The 27034-nt window shown below is 36.8% G+C and overlaps 1 protein-coding gene across 1 annotated transcript in view; it reads left to right on the plus strand.

The window, feature by feature from the left end:
• Positions 1–4687, plus strand: part of LOC113559780 (AF4/FMR2 family member 4-like) — a 67806-nt gene extending 63119 nt beyond the window's left edge. The window contains exon 4 of the mRNA XM_026965532.1: positions 164–4687. Within this exon, the coding sequence (XP_026821333.1) occupies positions 164–1486 (1323 nt within the window). The 3' untranslated portion in view covers positions 1487–4687. The remainder of the gene's footprint in view (positions 1–163) is intronic.
• The last annotated feature ends 22347 nt before the right edge of the window (positions 4688–27034 follow it).

Genomic DNA, 27034 nt, shown 5'->3' on the forward strand with positions numbered 1-27034 from the left:
TGCGTTAGAATTATAACTTCTTGTATATGAATAATATACACGCAGTGTGACGTATCAGTCAGAAATTATTTAAAAACATACATATTTTTTTTAAGCCAACGAGTAGATTAACACGATATATTTCTATACGGTTTTCTAAAATGTTTTCCACGCCGTGTTGCAGGTATGGTTCCAAAACCGACGGGCGAAATGGCGCAAACAGGAGAAAGTCGGTCCACAGGCTCACCCGTACAGCGGCGGCGGCGGCGGCAACCCGTACTTGGGCGTGCCCAATTCCATGTCGGCCGGCCGCCACAGCCCGTCCGGGGCCGCGCTCAGTCCGCTGCCGGCCAACCCGCCGTTCATGATGACAGGCGGCATGGGCTTGGGCGGCGGTGGCCCGTTGGGAATGGGCAACATCGGTCTGGGCAGTCACCATTTACTGCACGCCGGCCACCATCATCATCACCATCACCAGCAGCAGTTGCAGGCCGCGGCTGCCATGGCCGCCGCGTTGCGCGGCCACCACCACCAGCACCATCACTCGGGCAACGGTGCGGCGGGCAGATCGTCGCCACTGCCGCCGACCTCGCAAGCCCTGTCGACCGTCGCCGCGGCCGCCATGGAACTGCAACTCCAGCAACAGCAACAGCACCAACGTAGCAACGGGGCCGCCGCGGCCGCGGCCGCCGTCGCAGCGGCTGCAGCCACCTTCCGCGGTTATCCGTCTCAGCTACAGCAGAGATCGCCGCCCGGAAACGACAGCGCCCCGACCACTCCGCCCGCACCGAACAGCAACTCATCGCCGCCGCCGCCCACAATTCCGCTGCAGCCGACGCTCTACCATCCGGCGCCGGTGCAGGCCGCGCCGCCGGCCGTGCCGTCTCCGCACCATCTCCACCACCACCACCACCACCATCCCTACGCCGCCGCTTATCATCAACACCTCCGCGGTGGCGTCGGCGGCCAGGGATACCAACATCACCACCAACAGCAACAGCAGCAACAACACTTCAACAGTCTGCTGGCCAACATGGCCATGGCCGCGGCCGCGATGCGACCGTCCGCCGGTGTCGGCGGTGGCGGCGCTCGGTCGCCACCGCTTTCGCTGGCGCAGCCGACGCCGTCGGCCATACTGCACCCGCCACCCCCGCCACCGCCACCGGGTCTGCTCGCCGTACCGCCGCCGCCCGCGCGGTCCGACACGTCGACCACTTCACCGCCGGCCGCCGTGGTCCGCGGAGGCGGCAGTCGGAGCTGCAGCGACAGGAGCAGCCCGGCCGGGTCGGACGGCGGCGACGCGTCCCCGGCGGACCCGCTGGCCGCAGCCGCGGCCGCCGAACTGAACCGCCGGTCGTCCAGCATCGCGGCGCTCCGCATGAAGGCCAGACGTCACCGGGACGAGATCCGCTTGCGCGGCGGTAGCAACGCCGGCGACGACGCGGCGACCACCAACGGCGGCCGCTGTTCTTCGTCGTCGTCGCTCTCGTCGTCCACCTCGTCTTAATCGCTCTCCCCCACCCCCACCAAACACCTCCCCGTCAGCTGTCGCCCGTCTCCGATGGCCGCGTGTACTTTCCGCGGTACACATGTGACGTCGGTGCCGCGTCGTTTCGCGTTTTCGAATTTAACTTTACAATATGCACGTCATTTATACGTAATAGAAATAAAAAAAATGTTTAATATATTATATTCAATCCTACAAGTGTCTGCCGGCGTACGGCTGAATGCTTATAACAGTGGAAAACAGTCTTTGCCGACGGTGTTCACCCGCAGTTGTCAGTTACATCGCATACATATTTTTAAGGTTTAATTCCGCGGACATGGCGTACCGCGTATATATTTCCGTTTCGAAGTGTGTGTGCGTGTGCGCAAGTACGCGGCTATATAATTTACAGCGACTGTGTATAAGTAGGTATGTGCTACTGCGGGCCGTCGACGTATTTTCATCATATTTTTATTACAATATAATTTTTATACCGTTCTGGTACGGGCCGCCGGCGGTGGCCATCATCAGCCAATAACACATGTAATAATAGGTATACGCGGTCGTATGATGCGACGATAATATTATTATTACCCGCGTCCGGAGAGTATTATACACGAATCGCTCCCGTATAAAATAATTAAATCTAATAACGATTAGGTCGGTTTTTCATTTCTTTCGTTCCGTGTTACGACGATGAATCGGGAGGCGGAGAAATCGGCCCCGTCCGCTGCGCATCCCGTCTCCCCTCCCCGGCGGCGCGGTCATAACGGTGGCACAACCCGTACGACGGGCCGCCGACGGACGGTTTCTGCCGCCCGCAGCAGTCGTCGCCGTCGTCTTCGTCGTCGACAGATCGATAATAAAGCCACTCGACGAGGACCGCGACGACGACGGCGTTCTACGCGATATAATAATATATAATATACCCGGCCGTACACGCACGGGGTATACAATGATAACGATATATATATATATATATACTAATAACAACGCGCGTTTTCCCGAAACATAATAATATAATGTAATGACGACGAGACAGGTAATTGGTATTTTAACGAACCGAACGTGACGTTGCTCAAAAGCGAGCGCGGCGGCGCAAAACGAATCGAAAACGAAATCGAATTAAAAACCATAAACGAATCCCATCTGCTTTTAAAAAACCCTCACCGCCCACACGAATCCACTATGTGCACAAGCTGCCGTGTGACGTCGGCGGTCGAGTAAATCGTATTATATATTGTGGGGCACGCTCTTCGTAGAAAATCTGTATTGCTGTACCGCGATCGTCGTTTCGCCATCAATCATTTCCCGATGGAATTTCGGAAAACAGAGAAATACATTTCGAGCGGGTGCACTGTGTTAATCGTTATCGCCGCGTGCACATAGGCCGTGCGTACCGGACATTTAATATTATATTATAATTTCTTATTTATATGGGCACAGTGCGTATATATTATATAATACATGCGCGTGTGTGCGCGCGCGTGACTAATTAAAAGAAACATTTTTGTTATCAATCAATTTACACACGGACAACGATAACGCGTGAAAACAGAACGACGTTAATATGTGGGTCGACTTATCGTGACCTAACGTATACTATCGTACACACGTACCACGCAACCCGTTATCACATAGGCCTGTTTTTCCGACGTTACGCGTCGCGAGCCCAGACACGGGGCGGTCGTCTAGTGACCTAACGCAATTATTATCACCGACACCCTCGGATATCTCGAATCATATCTCTATAAATTCACGGGACCGGTCTATTATGATGGGCAACGTGGTGCGACGTGAGCGCTACAGTAGCCTGACCGGGGAAAAGTCGGTAAAATTCGACCGTTGTGCGTACAAATCGTATATCATATACGTTTTCATTTTTTTTTTTTTTTCGAAAATTATTATACCTAGTAGGCAGTGGTATCTCTGCTATTAGGTTAGCTCGCGCTAATCGAAACTTCTTGTAATTACACGGTAAACCGACGGCGGCGGCGGCGGCGACGACGACGACGACGACCATATTATCGTGTTTATACGTAGGGTCTGTAACTAGCAGGTAGTAGTCGTATATATATATATATATATATATAGTGTATAGTATAGTAGTAATAATCGTAATGTAATTATCTTACTATCGTATTTTCGCGATTAATATGTATATATACCTATAATATAATTATACATTTTACTGTAGTCCGTATGTACGGTATGTTTGTGCAACGCGAAATTAAATAAAAAATTGTAAAAACCAAGTAGTTGCTGCAGCCGTATACTATGTTTTCGCGGATACGTGCCGCGGCCGTGGTAATAATAGTATATGAGACTGTATATGTAGGTAATATACTATTATAATATTATACACCACTATTACAGCTATTATACGCGGGACCGATGTATCTGCTGTAAACGTGTAATGTATGATAATATGGTATGGGTTAAGGGGAAAATATGTATATTATATAGGCGAGCCCAGTGATCCAATTATCGTCGGCTCGAGCACAAAATATGACACGTGTAATCAATCGCGTGTTCTCGCATAATACTATTCGTTTTATTTCTCAAACTGTTAGTTGTACATACTATTAGGCACATAACACGAACGCGCGGTACGTTTCAAATACGACTTGCCAAAGCTCTGCAGTAGTCGTCGTCGCGAATATTGTACGTGCATTATTGTAAACGACGTACCTGCGTACAATATTACGACCACGATGAATGTACGTCTCTTATCGTACGAGCGTAAGTTCGTTGTAAGTTAGGTATATTGTTAATTCGTATTATTTTATTTTATTTATCTTACAATAATGTATGTATACTTAATCCTATTTATTGTTACGCGTGAATATAGTATAATACACGTTTTATGTATAAGTGAACAAAAGTGTACGATAAAAACATTTTGTAATAATTACATTGTAAATCTTGTTACGATTACGATTATTGTGTTAATCGAATTCATATATTATTTACATTTTATACTTTATTTTATTTTTTTATATCATAAATTGTACATTTCAAACATACCTATATACATGAATGTACATACAAATATTATTAGCAGAGCCGCGTGAACAATTTTGCGTAAATGTGTTAATTATTAACATTCAATAAACACGTATATTATGTATATTTACTTTATAATGCTATACTATATAGTATAATCTGCCTTGCAACGAGCTGGCGACTTTAACGACGTGTATGATTGTTTACGGCAGGTGCGCACGATTGTTTTGCGTGCTCGCCAAATATTATAATATTATTATTATTATTATTATTATTATTATTATTATTATTATTATTATCATCATCATACCTATTATTTTGTGTATGTATATATATATTTTTTTTGGTTTTAAAAAAACAACAATAATAATACATAAGGTGCGCGCGCTGTAAACGACGCATATATTTGTACTGTGAATATTTATGTTTTTATTTATTTCTATCTTTTTTCCTCTCCACGACAACCATGATATAACAACAGCGGTGTCGGTGTGTGACACAGATGACAGATACACGTGATATTACCAAGTACCTTTAATAATACATAGGTAAATATCAGTGTCGTTGCTCATTAGTCGTTACACCGTTGCAGTACAAAATCTGTACGTACAGAACAAATTTCAATTTAAACCCAACATCAAGGGCGGATCCAGGGAGGGGGGGGACACTGGGTGCAAGTGCCTCCCCCGTTAGAAAAAAATAATACATATTAACAAACATAAATTTTTATCATATTGTTTTTTCTTGTGGGGGGGGGGCTATATCTATATTATATAATTTTTCTCATAAAGCGCCCCGACCGTAAATATACATGCTGGATCCGCCCTTGCCCAACATGGGCAATGATGGTGAATATACTTTAAATTTGTCAGTATACAACGTACACATATATACTATATATAAACACGTATCATATAACAGCGCAGTGGTACACTGATACGTATTAATATAATATCACGGCGTAAGTATTATATTTATGTATATCGTGGATAGTGTATGTGTATACTATACATATACCTACCATATACGCATAATTGTAGCCTCGAGGGTTTCCAATAGCATCTATACATCAGGTACAGCAATAGTTATGTACAGTGACTCGACACTTGAAGGTCAAAAATACACGAATCTACAGCCATCGTGTGCCCTGGCTAAATAGATATACTGCTATTGCACCGCCGTCTTTTGTTGACAAAAGTACGTCTACAATCGAAACAAGTATAACTTATAAGTTATAATTTATAACTAAAAAATGGACGTGTGTACAATTAACGATTACGGCACCAAAATATTGAACTATTAGGGGTTGCCTAACGCTTTGGAGATCAATACATCCATAGGAATTTGCAGGTGTCGGTTATTTCGATTGATATAATATATTTATTTATACGCAGGGCAGGATTTACTTAAAAGGCGCCCCTATGCTAATAAAAAACTACTCCTCGGTACATCATTTATTCAATAAGAGCTGAAAGTCCCCCTCCTTATTAATTTACCAATTTTGTGGTTATACAAAAATGTATAATGGATTAAATTGAAATTTTACGGTCAACAATACAAATGAACAATATAATTGATATTTTCGACTAACCAATAGAGTTTTTGTACTGGTAAACGACACTATATACTTCGTTACTTTGTGTACATGTTTTAAAAATGAAATCCAAATTTTACGAACATCTGAACAAAGTCATCGAAACGAATATAAATTCTGCAACACTTTTAGTGCAGGTCATAGATATAATTGATTTTTTACGACTAAAAATAAACCTAAAATCTCTTATACTGAATGATGGTCTGAATATTTTCGTGATGTCTTTTTTTATTAAAATAATGTCAGCTCACTATTTGTTTTCTCTCTCAGACCCATCGAGCGTAACATGGAAAATTCGCGTTCAGAAAAAATGCAAAACCAATACCTATTGTGCTGTAAGATTTTTGCGTTAAAGTAAACACTTTGCAATTTGGTTGTTTTACAATATTTTAATTTTAAAGCGAGATTACCTATGAGCATTTTTATATATTTAAGTATTGTTATCATACATTATGAGTATAATTGATAATCATTGTAATGGATCTAGAAGAACGACGAGGAACCTCAAAGTATAATAATTAATAAGTAAACAAGTAGAGACGAATCACACTTATTGCTCAAAGAAACCGATTCCAAAATGTAAATCTACGCCTATATATATATATATATACGCTAAACCAGCACGTTTTCAACCGTGGTATATCATGACTGGCGATGCACACCAGGAATTGTTGATTGTGGGCTATTGATTTTTCTTAACAACTCGTCATAATCGCCACAATTAGCACTTCTTAAAACGCCTACTATAAACGGTCTATAACGTTACTATAAAAATTCGAATAAAAACATGTACGATTAGCCGTGTTATTTGTTTGCAATTCGTCGTTCGAACGATTATTGTTTATTAGTACACTAATCGATTGCGTGACGATGGTCATCAAACACACCGTTGCGATTTTCAGTCGAGACTCGAGAGCACGGACGGGGTTATAGACTATAGTTATTATTACCATCAGGGCTCGGGATTTAAAGCGTTTGATTATTTTTATGGATTAACTTAAAATGTAGCACAACGCTATGGTAGAGCGTATGTCATGTTACAACACGTTCAATTATAAAATTTGAAAGTGCTTTTTTTGCTTTTTTCAAAGTTTTTTTTTTAAAAGATTCTCATCTCCAGTTTTTCTGATTAATTTTTACTTTTTGACCAGTTTTTTTTGCTTTTTACAGTTTTTTCAGAAAATCCCTCGAAAAATCTATAAACAATAAGGCAAAACGCCATGAAAGTGAAGTTTGATTTTTTTTATAATATAAAAGATTTATTTATTTTTTGTGATTTTTTGTAATATTTAATTATATTATTTTTAACACAGTTAGAAATTATGGTATCTATACTTTGTCACGTAAAAAAAATGTTTTTGCTCAAATTTAAGTTTTTTAAACGATTATTTGAATGGTTATAATGATGTTTTTAAGTGCTTTATGCCCTGAGCCCTAGTTGTTACACACTAAATTGGTCATGGGTAATAATATGTGCGGTCGCGAGGCGGAGAGGTGATCGCGCGAGAAACGGTAAAGTAAACGCGCGCGATCGAACGGCGTCTGGACCGGATCACGAACGAACGACATCGTCGCGCGCGGCCCACCCAACGTCGTCGGCATTACGACACTCGCCCGTACCAATAGCGAAACGAGAAAGAAACAAAAGAACATCACAGACGTCCAAACGCGTTTTTCCCACACGGCGGCGGAGCGGACAGACCGAAATACATTTATCGTTGTTGTACGGCGTCGCGTCATCCGCACGACGGCCGAGTGCAGCGGGTCCAAGCCGAAATGGAGTCGCATCGTCGTCGGCCGAACGGAATCGCCGGCGGCGGCGGCGGCGGCGCGCGTGCGTTTTTCAGTCGCCGGGCGGCGGCGTACAAAGCGGAAAGCGGGCGCCACCGCCGGGCGCGTCTCAAAAAGTCGTCGCAGCAACCCGTGCGCAGCCGTCGTTACGACGATAGAAATTATCGTCGCTGGCCGGTTAGGTTTCGGATTTTTATTTATTGCGTTCACCTCTCTCGTCTCATCGTCGTTTTCCTCATTCCGACGAATTAAAACAAAAATACATTTCGTTTTTCGATACGTCGTGCCGCGCACTCACACCGCGTATATACATATCCACACACATATACATATATATATATATGTAAACTCGGGATTAATTTTTAATTTATTGCCCGTCCGTCTGTCCGTTTGTTTTGTCGTAGGGCGCGCGGCTAATTGGCTTTCTCGGCCCGCCGCCGCCGCCGCCGCTGACCGCCCCCCCGCGCGGCGTAATAATTGTTATATTATAATAATATTGTGACGCGTCTTACCGGTAATGTTATTACCGTATTATTACAACGTAACGATAACGTTTACGTACGTAACAATGTGCATAGGTAATACACCGAGACGATAAATCACATCGGCAATGTGTGTGTGTGTGTGTGCGTGTTTTATGAGCGAGCCCGCGCGGCGTATAGGTTTATTTGTCGGCGCGGCCGTCGTCTCCGCTCTCGCGGTGCGGTTTAATCGGCGGCGCCGCGCACCGCCTGTGCGAGTCCGCCGTCGCCCGTTACATCATATCGTGATGGGCAATAGGTGTGCTGGACGACACGACCGTTGCCGACGACAGTGAACACTCGTTACGAAGAAAAGTGTCGACGATTTAAAATTTTCTTTTTACATTATTTCGAGTCTATACGGTGCTGTGTATGCGATTTGGCGAGCGAGACTTTTGAAAAGCGCGAGTGGATTTACCCATCGTCGTCTATAGCAGTAATTGTTTTTCACACGACGGCCGTACGTTTGTTGTTTCATACACTCTCGAGCAGAATATTGTCGAGAACACTGCGATCTATAGACAAATCGACAATTTTGAACAAGTATAAGTGTTAATTACTCACAAACATAGGCGTGTCTACGGGTCCTGCCTGTGCCGGCACCTTATTTTTTCTCGGTTTCCGATTTCATACATTCTTTTTTTCAATTTTCATCATTTCGACTTGTAGCGTTTATATTTGTAAGACTATAAAAATTGATAATTCTGGTGCTGTAAACCCATCCTCCCGGATGTGCCACAGTTGTGCGCGACCTGCGAATGAGGCATAGACACGCCTGCGCTTTAAAATTCGTGCGCGAATAGAATATATGCATATTAGTATATACTTAGGACCCGGGGTATTCGATCCGCGGCCTTCCTGTTGTTATAATTGCCCGCGATCACATTTGAAAATTACCATGTATCATTTCTATTTTTTTTCTATAAAAATATAAAATGCATGTTTTTACTACGAATGCGACTCACAAGACTTAAAAAGAACAATACGCAGCCCGTCCATAAAAAGATTGCAGACCCCTGATATACATGTATAAAGACTATGGACATTTGTTGGAAACTCGATTTGGTATTTCCTTACAACTAATGAATTCAAATGACATAAAAAAAAAATGTTGAGAATTGCTTGTCATAGAGATATTTAAGAAGCACTTTATGATATATATGTATATATCTATCGACTCGACGTCCACTTAAAGGTAACGTATAATTAGTTGGCACTGTTGGGAGTTTGCGGGGTTACCTCGACAGATAAATCGTATTTCCCCATTGGGGGGTCGCAATCGCTATACAAAAAGAAAACAAAATGTACATGTTTGACGAATATTATTTTAAATTAGTTTGTCGTATCATGTTATTTTCTATGAATCGAATTCCGTACACTACCTACCTACACAACCTATAAGTTGTTTTATTTTCGCCTTTTGGAGTTTAACTCTGGTAATGGAAATCTTTAAAAAAAAAATTAGTAGCGGACACGTGAACACACTACTCGCGTAATGTCTAAAAATATAATATTGTAATATTTGTTGTATTATTATGACATTGTTATTAGACGAACAGGTGTTTGGTCGGCGGAGGGATGAGGAGGGGGCGTGGGGGTGCTCCGAGTTGGACTCGCGCGCAGTAAATTATTGTAATAAATATTCGGCGGCCGACCGAGTCGTTCGTAGAGAGACGACCCGCGACGTGGGTTATAATAATAACTGTTGTATTCTCGTGTGCACATTATATTATACATACTGTACATGCAATAATATTACGAGCGCTGCGGGTGTGTATGTATATACCTACGCGGTGTAACCGCCGCCGCCGCCGCCGCCGCAGCGTTTATGAATAATATATTTTTATAATATTTATTATAATTGTGTTCGTTCGACGCGCGCGGCGGGTGTGTGTGTAAATATTATTACAATTCTTATAATTGTGTTTGCGTGAAAACAAACATCGGCGGCCGCATAAATCTGTCGGCGGGCTGGCGGGCGGGTCGCATCCGTTGTCCGCCGTCCGCCGCACGATATATTATTATTGATAATTGTATTGTGTGCCGGCGAAAAAAACCGATCCGGAGTTATAGGTATCATTATAATAAACATCGTATTATGTTGTTATAATATCATCGTTGTTGCCGTGCCCGGGGCCGCGCCTACCTCGGGGACAGGCGTCGTTCGGGCTCGTAAACAAAAAAAAAAACAAATAAACAAACCGCGAAACGGACGGTTCCGCGAAGGGGATCTTATTTGGACGGCGCGCGGCGATTCCGAGAAGAGACGACGTCCGCGAGCGTGTTTTTTTTTAATTTCGCCGTCGTCGTCGTACCCGTACGGTATAACAATACGTGCGCCCGCCCTGCCGCGGACCGGGTCGGTGTTGCGGACACGGGTCACCGCCGCCGCTTGGGACGGAGACCATAACGACAACGGTACAAGGCTGGTAAATGGTAGTAGATACTCGTGATAATAACGATTGTCACTTGTGTTATTGTTTTTTCAGGTGCGGCGGAACTGCGATAGACCGCGATGTATTATTATTACTGTTGTACGCGTTTCTTACACCCGCGGGAACCCGGGCCCGGGTTGAACCGGCAGACAATATCATCATACATATTGTGCTGAAAAGACCGTGTGAAGGTGTCCGCGATGGAGGCTCATATCCGATAATATGTAATTTCGAATTTGTGTGCGGCTGCCGCAGGCTGAAAGCCCCGTGTCAAAAAGACAGTGTAAGATATAGGGGAGAAGGGCAAAGGGAGAAAGAATTTGTCCCGGAGCGTCTCGGATTGGTAACATTTCGGGACGGCCGTCACATAACAATATTACCCATGTGGGGGGGGGGGGCTATGCGTGATGTAACAATCGATAAAATAAATTTTGACGAAATCTGAAATTATAATTTATCACTGCGTACAATATACATACACCATATACAATACGTATATCACAATCCGCAGCATAATAGGCGTGCGCGGCCTCCGGTTTCAGGGGCAGCAAGAGATTGATTCGGCCCGTTCTTCAAATTCGCCATTGAAACCGGCCCATAGTTGTACTTTTTTTCACTATTGAGTATAAACTGCTGAGTAGACTATTGGGTAAGGTGCTAACTAATGCGCCACTAAAGTGTACGTTACCACAAGCCTATAGTCAATATTTATTATTTATAATATAATAAATATTTACGATTAAAAATCATGGCTGTTTCTTTTTATAGCAGACAGGTCTATTGATTGTATACTGGTAAATTCTATAACCATAAAATGTTTATCTATACTTTATCACAAAAAAAAAAAAAAATCTTTTGTGTAAATATAATTTCACCGAGCACTATTATTTATTGTTCGCCGGCCCCGGTAGCCCTAAAGAAAGTCCAGGGGCAGTATATGCTGCCCCTGCTGCCTCCGTGCGCACGCCTAACAATGTATGAGGACCTTCAGTCTGAAATGGCTGAATAAGTGTTTTTTTAGTCGGGGAAACTCATCGCGTCTCCTAAACTAGATATAAATTAATTATATATTTATGTCTCACTATATATATATATACATTGGTTAAATATTAGATTGTTTACGTTTTTGTGGGTTTTCCGTGGTATATCTTATATTTAGGAGGGTTGCAAATATTATAATTAGGTACGCAATTACTTATTTTTGTATCTGTATATATATAATAATTTTCTATTATATACTTAATATTATATTCTTTTTACTATATCTATCTGTTTATGTACTATGAATTATAATATACACTACTTACGTACAAAAAGAGATTATTTGCAAATAAATATAAATATTATTATTATTATTATGTCTTGAATTAATAACCAAAAATAATTTTGATCAAATACACATTTGATGATTAGAACGTCTATATCTTAAGACTGTCATCGAGGTTTAATGGATTTCATTATAATAAATCGACATCGTTAATCAACATATTGTATCAATCTATATAATCTATCATTACGATAGATGTGTCGTGCGGATTATTTAAAATGTAAAATATATTCTAACCCAATATAATATTATATCTTATTCAAATAGTTCATATTATGTTGAAATATTATTGTTTTTTTATTTTTTATTATCATTAGTAAAATTTCGATGATTGAAGGAGTACATGTAAACAATATTACAATTTATAAATGTTCATAAGGTGCTTCAAAATTAAAATATCGAAAAAACAATACCAAGTGCCAACAAAACATAGAGTATGCTGATATAATTGAGTTCTATAATATAGGTAAATGTACTTCCATATTAAAACTAACTAACCTAAATAAGGCTTTTTAAACGTAAATTTGTTATGATTTACATGTTTATTGCAATTCAAAATGGAGGTCGGAGAAAGAGACGTCCTCATTATACAATAAACTTAAACGAGTTAAATGTCGATCGTGTATGATACGAAGCGATATCGGATTGACTAAGACTGATGTCAGTCACCTTCACCTCTGGATAAGAATATCACTCATGGTGTTAGACTTTGGTTACAAATTTTAGTTATGCTGTTACAAATTATTACAAAAAATAACTATAAATTAATTTTCCATAACACGGTTTGAAGTAGAAATTTTCTATTTAAAGTGCCAAACTGACGGACCTCAATGTATACAGTATTGAAGTCTAACCACATCGTCTGGATATATCATACCATAGTATGCAGTATATACTTATTCATATTTAATTTGTCGATAGTATAGATATTATTTTAGTGAAGTATGATATATAGTACTATGATATTAAATTATTTAATGTATGTACTGAGTTTTGGCGTGGATTTAAAAAGGACTTTGTTATAGTAATTACCCGTATTATAATAACTTTATTGCAAAAATAAAAATATCAATACATTTTTCAAATAAATATACATATTAAAGTAATCAATTTTGCGGTGCCCTCTATTACCTATAAAGCTTGTGCCGGGAGATCAGTTCTTATTGACCAACTTTATATACATACCATAATAATATTATATGCATATTTATGCAAAGTGCAGACGCACCTTTTCTGATTAGCAAGAACAACTAACTCGTGTACAATAACGGCCAGTAGCGGGTGTCGGGTATGATTATCATTATAACTACTTATGAATGGTAGAACGATCTTGCATATTGTATGGGTATTTTATAACATGAGTCATACTGTACTCCTCTCGTGTGTCGTATTATTTTAGTCTTATATAATTTGAAAAAATCATAATCACTACATATTTTTTTTTATATTAGATATACATAGCATGTGATACAGGTAATGCATTAATGCTCCGAGTGTCGTGATGAAGAAAATATTCATTAATAAATGAGTACACTATACCTATCTCGTTTTGTTATTTTGTAAAAAGAAAAATTCCACAATTGACAATATTATTTACAAAGTAAAGTGGGAAAAAAATCTATTTTTTTTTTTTTTTATTATTATTCTGTCCATTCGTTCAATTTATATTTTCACCATTTTCGTGACACGAAATGTACGCCTACTAATTATTGTGTATCGTCGTCGTATTATTATTGGGTGTATAATATTATAATCGTTAATGGTCAGCCGGATATACGTATCGATGCGTCTATAATATCATAACCTATATCGGTACCGGTCGTCGTTTAAGTTTACACGTACACAACGCGTCGAGTGTTACGTGCCTAAAACAGCTGGCTCCCATCAGTCCTGTCCGTAAATAATTTTAATAACGATTAATAATTATATTAATATATATATATATATGTAGCTCGTAGTTTCCGCCCGTCGGGGGGAGATTCGCAGACAAAACCCGCGTCCGTTAAAAAACGCGCCTTCGCCGGTCGTTAATTAGGTGCGCATACCGTCTATGATGGGTGTCCGAGACCATATTATACATACTTGCATGATAATAATATTATGGGTAACGTAAATTATATTATTATTTTAACCCGTAGTCAATGGAATGATGTAAAAACGCGGGGCGAGTATGTGGACGATGACGAGGCGCCCCCTCCGTCATATGATATAATAACACTTTTGCTGCAACAGTCCGTAGATATAATATATACAATATACACGTCTATGTAGGTATTATACGTAATATTATCATTATGTACCTACATATTTATTGTATATAATATAGAAATATGTAAAAACGTTATTTCCGTACGCGTCGAACACGTTATTAAAATAATAATAATAATAATAATAATAATATTGTTACGACGATACGAAGAGATATGACTAAGTGTGTATATATATATAATATATATATATATATACCTATGTGTATAATATTCCGTGTGTGTGTATGTGTACGCGTATACGACGACGAGATAAAGTCAATTAAAAATAAAAATAAAATTCATCGGCGTTGGCGTGAGAGATTACGCCGGGCGCACGCGGGTTATAACTTATAATATAGTTTAATTAAATTTACCATAATATTGTAATAATCGCTGTGCCCGTACCACGGACACTGCTGCGATATACCCTACCTACCTGCCTGCCTGTGTATAAAATATTTTTTTTATAATATATGTACACGTAGGCAATATCGTTAGGATACGACGGGCTCGATGAGATTATGCGCACGCCGCGCGCCGTCGTCGGTCGGGTTGTTTTAATTAAATTTACCGTGTTATTATCGCGTATTTTAATATAATTATAATTATTTTTTATTTTTATTATTAATATTATTATTATTATTATTATTATTATTATTATTTTTCTCCGCGTTACGTGTAGGTACGCGTTAGGTACAAGTCTGCCAGTGCACTGCACATCCGACCGACTACGCCACCGGTAGTTGCGGCGCACTCATCCGCTACTCCAGTTCGTTTCTCATTTTTCGAATTATGAATATATACCTATATACATATCGTTATTCTGTTATATTGTACACTACTTTTATTGTACAGGGTGAATTTGTCGATCACGCGAAATGTTGTCCCAACTCGTACGAGTCGAACTATTATTGCAGGGTTTAAGATACTTGATTTTTGTTTATTTTTACTCTTACGGACATACGGTAGATATGATATGGTTTTCGTTGTACGACTATTTTGTTTTTCAATTACAAATCTAAAAAATACATATGTGTATCATTAAAATGTACCGGCGAGGACTCTAGTGTGTTTTCATAACGACGATTATTGTTTGTGAACATTTATACGCAGTGCAACACGTAATAGGACTGGAGATCCACACTCCCTCGAGCTATATAATATTCATATTTTGATTTCGGGTTGTGGCTTGTGCTAAGACGGATTTATTTAGATAAAAAACCTGCCGGGCGTTAATTTATGGTTCTATTTATCTCCGAACTGTAATAATTACCATATGGATCATGCTTAGTCTTTCAATATTATCCTCATTGTCTACTTACTTAATTTTTGTAATGTTGATTCAATTCATTTTATATTGTGTTATTTAATTTTGTTTAGTTTCTTATTAATATTTATTTCGTGTTTAATTTTATTCTCTGCAATCTGTTGTGTTGGCATGTTGCTCTATAACTTGTCATACGAGTATATATATATATATATTTCAATAATACATAAGAATTAAGAACATTAATAAAACAATAACACAATAAGAACGTAATATGACAAAGTTATCAATTTTATAAATAATTAATAATGATCTTGGCGATTTAGCCGCCCGTCAATCAGATAATAAATATGTTCGAAAATATTATAATAAAGATTAAGCCGATTAGGTAATAAACTCTGTAATATCACTTTAAATGTATTTTAATTTTGTAGTAAACTGTTACATAATGAATATTTTCGTGTTATTAGTTGAATACAAGATTGAGAATGTTTATGTCTATGCACTGGCCAGTCACTGGGGATTGCGCCAGACCTTTTGAGCTCGTTAAAAATGTACAACGATAATATTTAATTTATATATAAATTCAATATACAGGTATACACCACAGATGGTCGGATGGACATAATTCACTATTAATATTTTATATCGTACAAGAGATATCATAACACTCGATTAATTTCTTGTGTGTACACAGTGCCTACCTACACTTATATACAGACTTGTGCATCACACACGTGCGGCGGTGCCTTTTATAGGTTAGATAAATAGGTACCTCGATTAAGTCCATCTTATATGGATAAGCGTACGCGTGTGCTCTGTCTGTGTATACTTGATTAATTTTCTATTCATCAGAAACGATTTACCATCACGAGATTCTGGTCGGCGTACTATACATACTCTGCTGCTCGACGGCGGGGAAATATCGCCCGGTCGGTCGGTAAAATATTGTAATACAGAAATACAACAGCAGTACGTTATACATCTAAGTGAGAGACCTTGTTCGGCGCGTCCAGTCGGAAAAACTGTTCCAAATCTGTCGGACTTCCGGCACGATGTACTCGTAGGTGGGTATCGGATGCACGCAGCACGGGAATCCTTGAAAATCGTATACGATCGCTGTAACAATATTGACGGTCGTCTTCGCTGTCGTCGTCGTCGTCGTCGTCGTCGTCGGCAGTTCCGTACAGTCGGATAGTAATTAGTCAATTAATTAATTACGATTTTCGTCCGACCAGAGAATATATAATGTATATATAGTGGAAAAAAAAATACCCGACGACGTTTCGGCGGCGGCCTTGAGCGCTCCACAATGACGCCGCGATGCGTCGCCTCGCCTCGCCTTCGTCGGATAATTTCCCTAACCGAGTGCACACACACACACACACACACACACAGACGCGCGCGCGTACTGCAGGAATACAGTTTGCACGCTATATTACAATAATAATGATACCAGCAAAATTAAACATTTTTTTTTTTAAATTAAATTAATTACCATCTAGAATTTAAATTAATTACATTATATCTATCACGTCTCGTTGACGTCATTGTTCGTCTTTGTTTCTCCCACCCACATCATCACTGTGCTTCCTCCGCCGAGCGCATATTATTGCAGGACTACCCATATATGTATATTCCGTATTCTCGTAGGTATGCATATAGTTGTGCGTGTACTACGATATTGCCTACACCTCTCCACTCCCCGCGTCATAAACTTACGCGTTCCGATGACTCGACTACACAATGGGTTTAAGAACAAAAATTTAAATCGATCATTTTTCCCGCCCTTCGTCGTTTTACAATCGCAGTGTGTATATATAATATATTGTAAGATCCCCGTTGATACTCGTGTACATACGTCAATTTACGCCCTGAAAAACAATGCGCACTTTATTACAATTGCTTGTATTACTATATAACCACTATAATTATATCAACAAATATATTATGATATTATTCTATGTACATTGCGTACAACAAATCTTTAAAATTCAACATGTTTTGTACATACAAATATATTATTTTAATGATTTATCATGACGGTAAAGGTATAATAAAATGTTTATTTCAGTGATCTGAAACACGTATCCGTGAACTACGAAGGTGTAGGTTACCTGTTAGCCCGTATCATAACTTTTTTAGTTTTATGGAATTTCAAATGCATTACTGCAGTTTTATTTATAATATTATTATTTATTACACAGTTGATTATCATAACTATTAATTGTAGTTTATTTTTGCTTTAAATGTAAATACATTTAAACAGTGGCGGGATTAAGGAAAAAAGCCCTAGCGGCGTTTTATATAAAGGCCTCAATAATTTTGAATTGTCGTGAATACTAACTCGTGAAGAACTTTACCCCCACCTTCCCTCAGATCTTAAAAAACTATTAAACTGTTAAAGTTAGGTAATAAAACAATATAAATAAAAATAGTTATAATGATACCGGTGTGTAGATTTGACTGTACATAGGTAATACGTACGAGTACGAATATATTACACAGTATTATTGTTATCCCAATTATTACTTGATGTGTTACAATCCAAAACTTCAAAAACTTAAAAAATAACTAATTATATTTGACAATTTTTGTTGAAATGAAAATAAGTGAGGTCTGAGGACTGGGACGCTGGATACGGGGGGCCTTATCGTGTAGGGGTCCAGGCGGCAAATGCCCATATTTTCCCCGTTAAATCCGCCACTGCATATAAAATGCATAAATATTAACAACAGTATGTTTTGTTACCGTATGATTTATACTTTAATGTGCTTTTTTGAATTATTATGAAAATATAGGTGCGAGTATTTTACTAAAATAAATGTACACGTGTTTCATAACTATAGACTATTCTACGTTTTGCTAACTTAAACATACATTTAAAAATTTTAAAAAAATGCTAATAGTACATAGGTATAGTCCAGAAAATAAGATTACAACATTTAAAATAGATCGAAATGTGCATATTTATGGTTTAATATGAATCATCGGATATAATATTACACATTTACACATATTCGTCGTTGGTTGTTGCTGCTAGAGTTAATGAAAGTCGAAGTCTTTTATAACTTGTATTTTTTTAATATCACATTGATCAGTAAATGTAATCACAATGTGTAGGTTTATTTTTAATGTTAATAAATTAGAAAATGGCTGATTATTTTTTAAAGAAAATGTAGGCGTAGTTTAATCGTTAATTACATTGATGTTAATAGTTGTTCCATTTAAGTAAATACCTACATAAACGTATTAACTTGATATACTTCTTAATTAGTTATTTTAGTAAGGTAAATAAATTCAAAAACCTAATAATTAATAGGTACCTTCCTATATATCTACCTAAACGCCTTAATCGGACCACTGATTGAGTGTGATTATAAATTATAATATTAGTAATATTACCATATAAATAGTCCTACTAATGAAAATGAAATGATAATGCTTAGCGGCATTTCTTTGCTATGTATTAAAATAGATAAACATACTGCAGTATTACATGCTATATAAAATATACAGTATTGACTAACTAACCATTAAATTGCTTACAATCTACGCATTTGTTGTTGTCATCGATTTAATTTAATTACATACGTTATTCTGATTCATAATTAATTTATGATTAAATGCTTTTACTGATTTTTTTTTATATATATAGGCAATGCTTACCGTTACCAGTGTAGTGACACCAGATACTCACACTTTGCTTAATAAAAACTTCTAAGAACGCTTGTCGGTCTCACGTCGAAATACTTGTACAATTTATGAACAGATGAATGAAATAACTCTGTAAACAACAAGCGGAAAAATTAGGGGACGGCCCAACAACCTACTAATTTTGGCCGTACGCCCGTACCCTATATCGAGACCTGTCTGTTCTGATATACTGAGTTTCGGCTGGACGGATACACGCGGTAGAGACATTAAGTGGTGGATCAAAAGCAGCAAAAAATGTGTCGATGTAGGAAGTCCTTCGGTTTAATTATTTATGGCACAACATTTTACAACATGTGATGTTGCTCGCTTCAGATGATTTCTTGAAATCGCTAGAATATGCTTTTGAATGTTATTTAGGTAATAAATAATATATTATTATATTCATATAAAATCATATATGATGTCCACTTCTAGGTTATTGGCAACTAATAAAAGTAATAGAAAAAATACGTTATGCCGTTATGTAATTTGGCGATATTGATAAGATCGGTCACCAGATGGACGATGATAGTATATAGGGCCTAGGGACTTATTCTTTAGAGCTTTTACAGGTCCTAAGGAGGCTTAATACTCTCATCAATATTATATGATGTTTTTACTAATTACTCGTAATATTTGTTCTTGTTTTTTATTTGAATTATAGCCACGTCAGATGTTGTTCAACGATTTCTTTTTTGAAAATATAATGTAGATTACCTGTAATATCACGACTAGTATTATATTTTCTAATCGATAATTAATAAATATTAACATTTATCATTATTATATTGTGTATACTACGGCAATGAAAATTCATCGCGTCTCAGTTGCATATGACTGGTTTTACATATTTTACATTTGTATAGGTACTTATAAAATTGAATTAAAATTAAAATCACATACCTATTAAGAAAAGTTAAAACGTGTTTATATTTTTGCAATTAACTGCTCTCGCAAAAGAAATAAAAAAGTTACACAATACAGCCATACAGGTCAGTGATATTATACTTTTCAATATTTATTTTTGAATATTTTATATATGATACCTGACAAGTGAGTTCGTGATCCCGGATATTATATATTAACATTAAACAGTTTAGATTGTCTAGACTCTAGATAGCTTCACTCTATTACAGTATTACAAGTTATAACTCAAATAAATCTTTGAAATTTATTAATTAGATAATTATCCAACAGGTGACTAGCATATTTTATGTTTTCAATGGGTACCTATACTTTATTAAATTATATACAAATTTGTGTTCATTAATCTTAATTATAAACAATAAACATGTACGTATTATATTTTAAGTATTTAAATTATTAGATCTTAGCTCACGTGATCACACATTTATGATTATGATTTCTGGTTCAGAGTACATATTTTGATTTCTTATAATTAAATCTAGATTTAACTGAACATTCATAAAAACAATGCAAATTATATAATAATGAAATCATGTCTACCATCTCATTCGAAGATATTAAATTTCAACGTCATCAGAATTTAATGACTAACTAAAAATGACTAATTTGTTCATATATTTATGTATTGAAAAATTTAATTTAATTCAATTATTATTGTAAAAACAAAATGTAATATGTATAATATAATTTTAAAAAAATATTTATATTCTTTGTTGCAATAAACAGCACCTAAATAAAAATTAAAGAAATAAATAATGAATAAGAAATAAGGCGCATGGAGAAATAAATACAATATACATACTGTAGTGTACAAAGGATGTGTTTGATAAAATGACATTATTGTTAAATTTTGTATACATTAGCATTAGTTAATTAGTAATTATTTCATTAGTATAAGGATCGCTGAGTTTATGAATTAAAAACCATTTAACATGAAAAAAAAAAAAAATTGCGCAAAATAAAACTAACAAAACTATACTATACTAAAAGTTTTAATTAAAATTAAACAGACAGTGATAAAACTAATATGAATTAGGTATTTAGAAAAATGATTAAGTTAAAGGTTCTATCCGCTTTTTAAGCGTTCACACTCACAATGATGACATGCCTGTATCTCGTTATATTTCAATAATTTTATCATAAGACGAAATGTGATTATGGTTTTTAATATACTCGTAATTAAAAAAAACTGAGATTACGATTGTTATCGAAATTGAAGAAACTTTGAAGATAGGTCTTTTTGAGATCAATTATAGAGTTACTTTACTCAATATTTTTTCAGTGTATATACGTGGTTGTTGTTTAAATGTTTAATTAATTTTACAATTAAAAAAAGGTAAAATACAACAATTAACTAGTTATTGTAATTATATTAAAAAGTAAAATATTGTATTAATTAAGGTCTCAAGTTCAATTTGACTATTAAAGTACTCATAATTACATTAATAATAAATACGAATTGTAATAACTTGTTGCTGTTTACCTGCAAGAACAGAGTTGGGAAAAAAATAATTTTTTTTAAATAATACAGAACAAACGTTTTAAACTCGTGTTTAAAATACATTCCATACCCTGCGGCCAAGAGCTATCATCGACCCCTACTAATATGTGATAGACCGTCGAAAAATAACACAGATAATGACCGTAATGATTAATATATACTTATTGATTGTATAGACGCTCCGAGTTCATTATAAATATAGATAATATTAAATTTGTTACTCGTTAAATCTATTCGGTTTTCTACAATACAAAAAAAAAATACTATAGTTTCTATATTAGTATATTATAAAGTTATAGAATTTGGATGTTTAATCGCGCCAGTTTCAAAAACTACCAATCCGATTTGAAAAAAATCTTTTCCCAATAGCCCGTTGCTTATAAAAAAAAGTTGTAGCGGCTATACAACCTTCCTATGTATAGCTTAAAATAGAGTATAAAATATCATGGAATTCCAACCCTAAAAATTGTAAATTTTGTAAATTTTATTTATATTCAATGTTTTTTTTGTCGATTTATTATATTATGTTGCCATTGATTTCAGAAAATAAAATTGATAATGATTGTGTATAATTTTTATTTTATAGAAAATATTGTACGGAAGTTTAAGTTGATAGGTAATACGTGTACTCAAACACCGTATAATATGGACTACATAAAATTAAACTTAAAATAATAATAGAATAGCTGATTCGGGATTTCCAGGCAAATACTATCAAACTACCTAAGAACTGCGTGTTGTGCAAAATAAATATTTGTATATGCAAGAGTTGAAGAGTGTATATATTTGTGGATTGCGGATGTGTGTTTCATACAATAAAAATTGGTATCAAGATATTCTGGTAATAAATTTAGTTTTATAGTAATTATTAAATTTCTAAAATATTATTTTGAATAAAAATAATTCACTAGTAAAAACGATATGATCTAATCCTGGTCCAGCAGCATAATAATTTTAATAAAATAATTGTATATTTGGCACAACCAGTGTATACAATGTGTAAAATGTAAATACTGTAAATAATTTTAAGTCACTATGGAGTACATGTATATTATTCTACAATTCTTGGAAAATTAATTCTTTTGCAATTATTTACGATCTTATTTTCAAATATTTTTTTTATTATTTATTTATCTTGCATATCACTAATGCAAAATATTTTAATTTTATACGCTGTGATGTAAGCGTGTACGATTAAATGTAATATTGCATAAAACACGCACATGTGGCTGTTTGTTTGAGCGGGCGGGAAAGACTTCGAAACGGATTAACCAATTTTGACTGGGTTTTCACAGGTATTGTATTCTTATTATATATTTATATACAATGTGTAAATTATAAAAAGGAAAAACGGACAGTGATAGATAGATACATTTTAACTAGATGTCTCTGTTTCACTTGAATCCGTGAATTTTTTTATTGATACACGCGTTTAGTATTACACGTGCATTTTATTTTTAAATACATTCCGTATATTCTAATGGTTTTAGATTGTTACACAGCGGCGACTGGCACAGTTATTTGTTTGAACCAAAAGCATATGCATCGCTAACTGCAGCAAGGTGACAAGTCCACTTTTCCTAATTTTTCAGGAATGATAAAAACTGAATGTTCCCTTTCTGTAGTAAACTGAAATTTCCAAACATTATATTTAGTGATTGGATAGTCGGATTTGATTTCTTTCTGCAGTAAACGATGCATTTACGTGTGCTTAATATGAAATGATAATAAAATCAAAACTGTTATAAATGGACTTGTCACGTTTCTGCAGTTCGCGATTCAATTGCTCTTTCCGTCTTGCCTTTTTGCGATGGCTTATGAAAAATTTATTTTTATAATAGTCGGTGTAGATATTTTTAATTTTTTGGTTTTCACCGCGATTATTACCATATATTTGTTATGAAATTGCATTATAATTTAATATGTACATTTGATAATTGTAATGTTTAAATACATGTAAAATAAGTTTATTTATGAATTAGATTTACGGATTTTTTAAATTTCAATTCACGTTAAAATCTGCGAGCTCTAATTTAACCCGAGTGTCAGTATATTATTTAAAGCTTAGTTTCAAAAAGTATTGATAGATTTTAATGAAAATATTTGTTTTTAGATTTATCAGGAAATCTTATAGTGTAGTTTGAACCACATTCGAAAATACACCGATTATTGTTGTATCTAACTCGACACGGCGGATTGTCCATCCCAAGCGAAATACGAACGCCGATTTGTGTCGTTAATTGACGTAGGTATTTTTCCCGAATCCTGAGACAGTGAGCTGTGCGTGACATGAGATACACCAGGTATAACTAAGTAGCACCGTATTTATTCTGTTCGTTTTTTTACCGGCTGAAGTATAGACATAATATACAGCTTATGGTCAGTGCTTGAATTGGGATAAAATTAGAAGAACTGCAGAGCGGTATTATCGGATTAAAACAGTGGCCGGCAACATTCTGGACTCTCAGCCACATTCACGAATTAAAAAGTTCACGAGCCGGATAAAAATAAAAAATTTATAAAGATACTTAAATCATTTAGTATAAAAAAAAAACTGTCTAAAATTTCAAAATAATGCAATGTATAAAAAAAAAATTTTCGGTTGCCGACCACCAGATTAAAACATAACTAGGAGCTACGGGGGGGGGGGGGGTGTACCGCAACAACAAATATTTAAAAAAAAAAAAGATATCCTCCCCCCAAATTCAGTCGCGAGTGCCGCCCTATAGTATCTCATACACATTTATATCGATAGGTAAAAAATACAAAACGTTATTAGCATATTGAAACTTTCAATACCGTTCGGTCAATAATACGCGATCGTAATGGGAACGGCAACAAATTCATAATGAGTAATAACCGAATCAATGTAAACAATAATAAGGAATAATAATATTTTGTGTCACGAATGTATAACATATTACGAGACGTATTTTGACGTATCTACTACGTACCAGACGGACCGCGCTTTGATCGGCCGTCGTGCAGTAATGTTATTATAATATATTATTATAAATTATGATCTACAGTAGTTGTTTTTTCCGTTGTGCAGCCGTATATTAATAAACTACACACACACACACACACACACACATGTACGCGGTCGCACGCACGCGCACTCAAACGTCTCGCGCGCAGTCGGCGGTTATTAAATATTAATCGAATTTAATAATATTTTATTTTTTCTCGCGGGCCGCCGCCGCCGATCGCTCCAGCAGCCTCACACACACACACACACACACACACAATATATATAGTATATGCGCTATCGCGTCCGCGTTATAACGTCCGTGTACAATGTACACACACGCACGCACACACACGCGCGTCGTAATATCACGTATGCGCCGGGCCCGTACGTGTGTAATTTATATTTAATGCCGCCGCCGCCGCCGCCGCTGGACCAGAGAGTTAATAACTATTATACTATTATTATTATTATTATGTACGACGATAAGCGCGCGCGCGCGTTCCGCGGTATCAGCAGCGGCAGCGATATTATCATTATCATCATCATTATTATTATTATTATTGTACGACGGACGGATCGGTTGCAGCGGCAGCTCTCTCGCGCGCGGCGCGCTAATCGATTCAGTTTGCCGGTTAGTTAGCCTCCCTCTCACTCGCGGGGCCGTCTTCGGGTCTGCGTCCGTCCGTCCGCGCGCCGCCGCCGCCGCCGATCGCTCGCACGTCGCGCGTTCTCTATTCGTGTCGATCCGTCACTCGCCGACCCCTCGGCCCGCCCGCCGTCCCGTGTGGTCGGCCGAGATACGTCCCGCGGTCCGTCCGTCCGTCCGTTGTCCATCATCGTCGGATCTACATAAGACGCGCGCGGGTACACGATATTATTGTAACCGCCGCGGGCCAATGTAATTTAGACGATGATTAATAATAATAACGACGACGACGACGACGACGAAAATACCGCGTGCGCAGTATATACGTAAATAGTAGTGGATAATCATAATTCATACGAAATACATATTATAATAGTATATGCGCGCGCGCGGGCCTTCTATTGCTAACGACGCTAATTATTATTATTGTATGCGATACGGACTCGACCACGACTGTACAGCTGCAGCATACGTCGTACACGGTACCCCGAGTACAATAAATATTCAATTATTGTTGTTGTAATGTTGTATGCCTGCGCCGCCGACCCGCTCGCTAACCGCATACGCGTTCTCATCGATACAATAATATTATAATGTTATTTATAGGTAATACCCGATAAAAATGTGGAATTTTAAGCCGCAAAGGAACTATCGTAAACAGACGCACGAGTCATATACTATACAGACCATACGACTTTAATATATCTAAAAAAAATATTTTTGAATGTTTTCCGATTATGACTTTTATATAATTTTACGTACATAAAAATTTAAAAAATTTAAAATATGTAAAAATATGCTAAAACTTGTTCAAATATGCAAATTTCAACTTAGTATTTACTTTCGCCATTTCATAAAACAAATTTATAACTCATCTAGATTAATCTATGATCACTACAAAAAATATGCAAATACAAAAGTCCCGAACCCTATCTATCAGTACCCACTATAATTGGAAAGCTACTTATTAGTTTATTTGAACGTAAAGTTAAATCTTCATACGCATTGACGCAACTTGGGGGACTCAGGGCTTAGTCCCCTTAAAATGTATTTTAGCCCCACAATTTTTTTTTTGTTTGATTATTTAAGATTTAATAATTATTTAAGCATGAGATAGTGAGATATTATATCTGATGCAATATGACGTAGATAATTATTGTAACAGAATTATTCAAAAGTAAATCGTATAAATATAAGTTAAAATATAGATTTAAAGTGTTTATTTTAAAATATTATGTAATTTAATGATTGCGGCGGCCACTGCCCAATATTTTAATTTTATTTCGGTGATTAAAAATAGACAAAAGAAACTTATTTATTATTTTTAATATACCAAGCAAAGACACAAAGTGATAGTCGTACACTTAGAGTTGTCAGTTTCTTTTTCTTACTATTAAAATTGAAAACAACTATAAGACGATTCGTCTATAAATTTTGGAAAGTATGAAAGTAAGTAAATTAAATTAGGTATTTATTTGTGGGGCTGCAGCCCCCACTTATTTTAGACCTAGTTGTGCTAATTATACGCTTTTCTTTTACAGATGTCCAGTAAGTTTAAATTTTCTTCAGTTTCCTGATCATGAGTATGAATGTCTTTAATTTCGGTTAACTTCGTTTTTGAATTATTGATTTTGACAT

The sequence above is a fragment of the Rhopalosiphum maidis genome, chromosome 3 (assembly GCF_003676215.2).
Source record: "Rhopalosiphum maidis isolate BTI-1 chromosome 3, ASM367621v3, whole genome shotgun sequence".
In the NCBI taxonomy this organism is placed as follows: Eukaryota; Metazoa; Arthropoda; class Insecta; order Hemiptera; family Aphididae; genus Rhopalosiphum; species Rhopalosiphum maidis.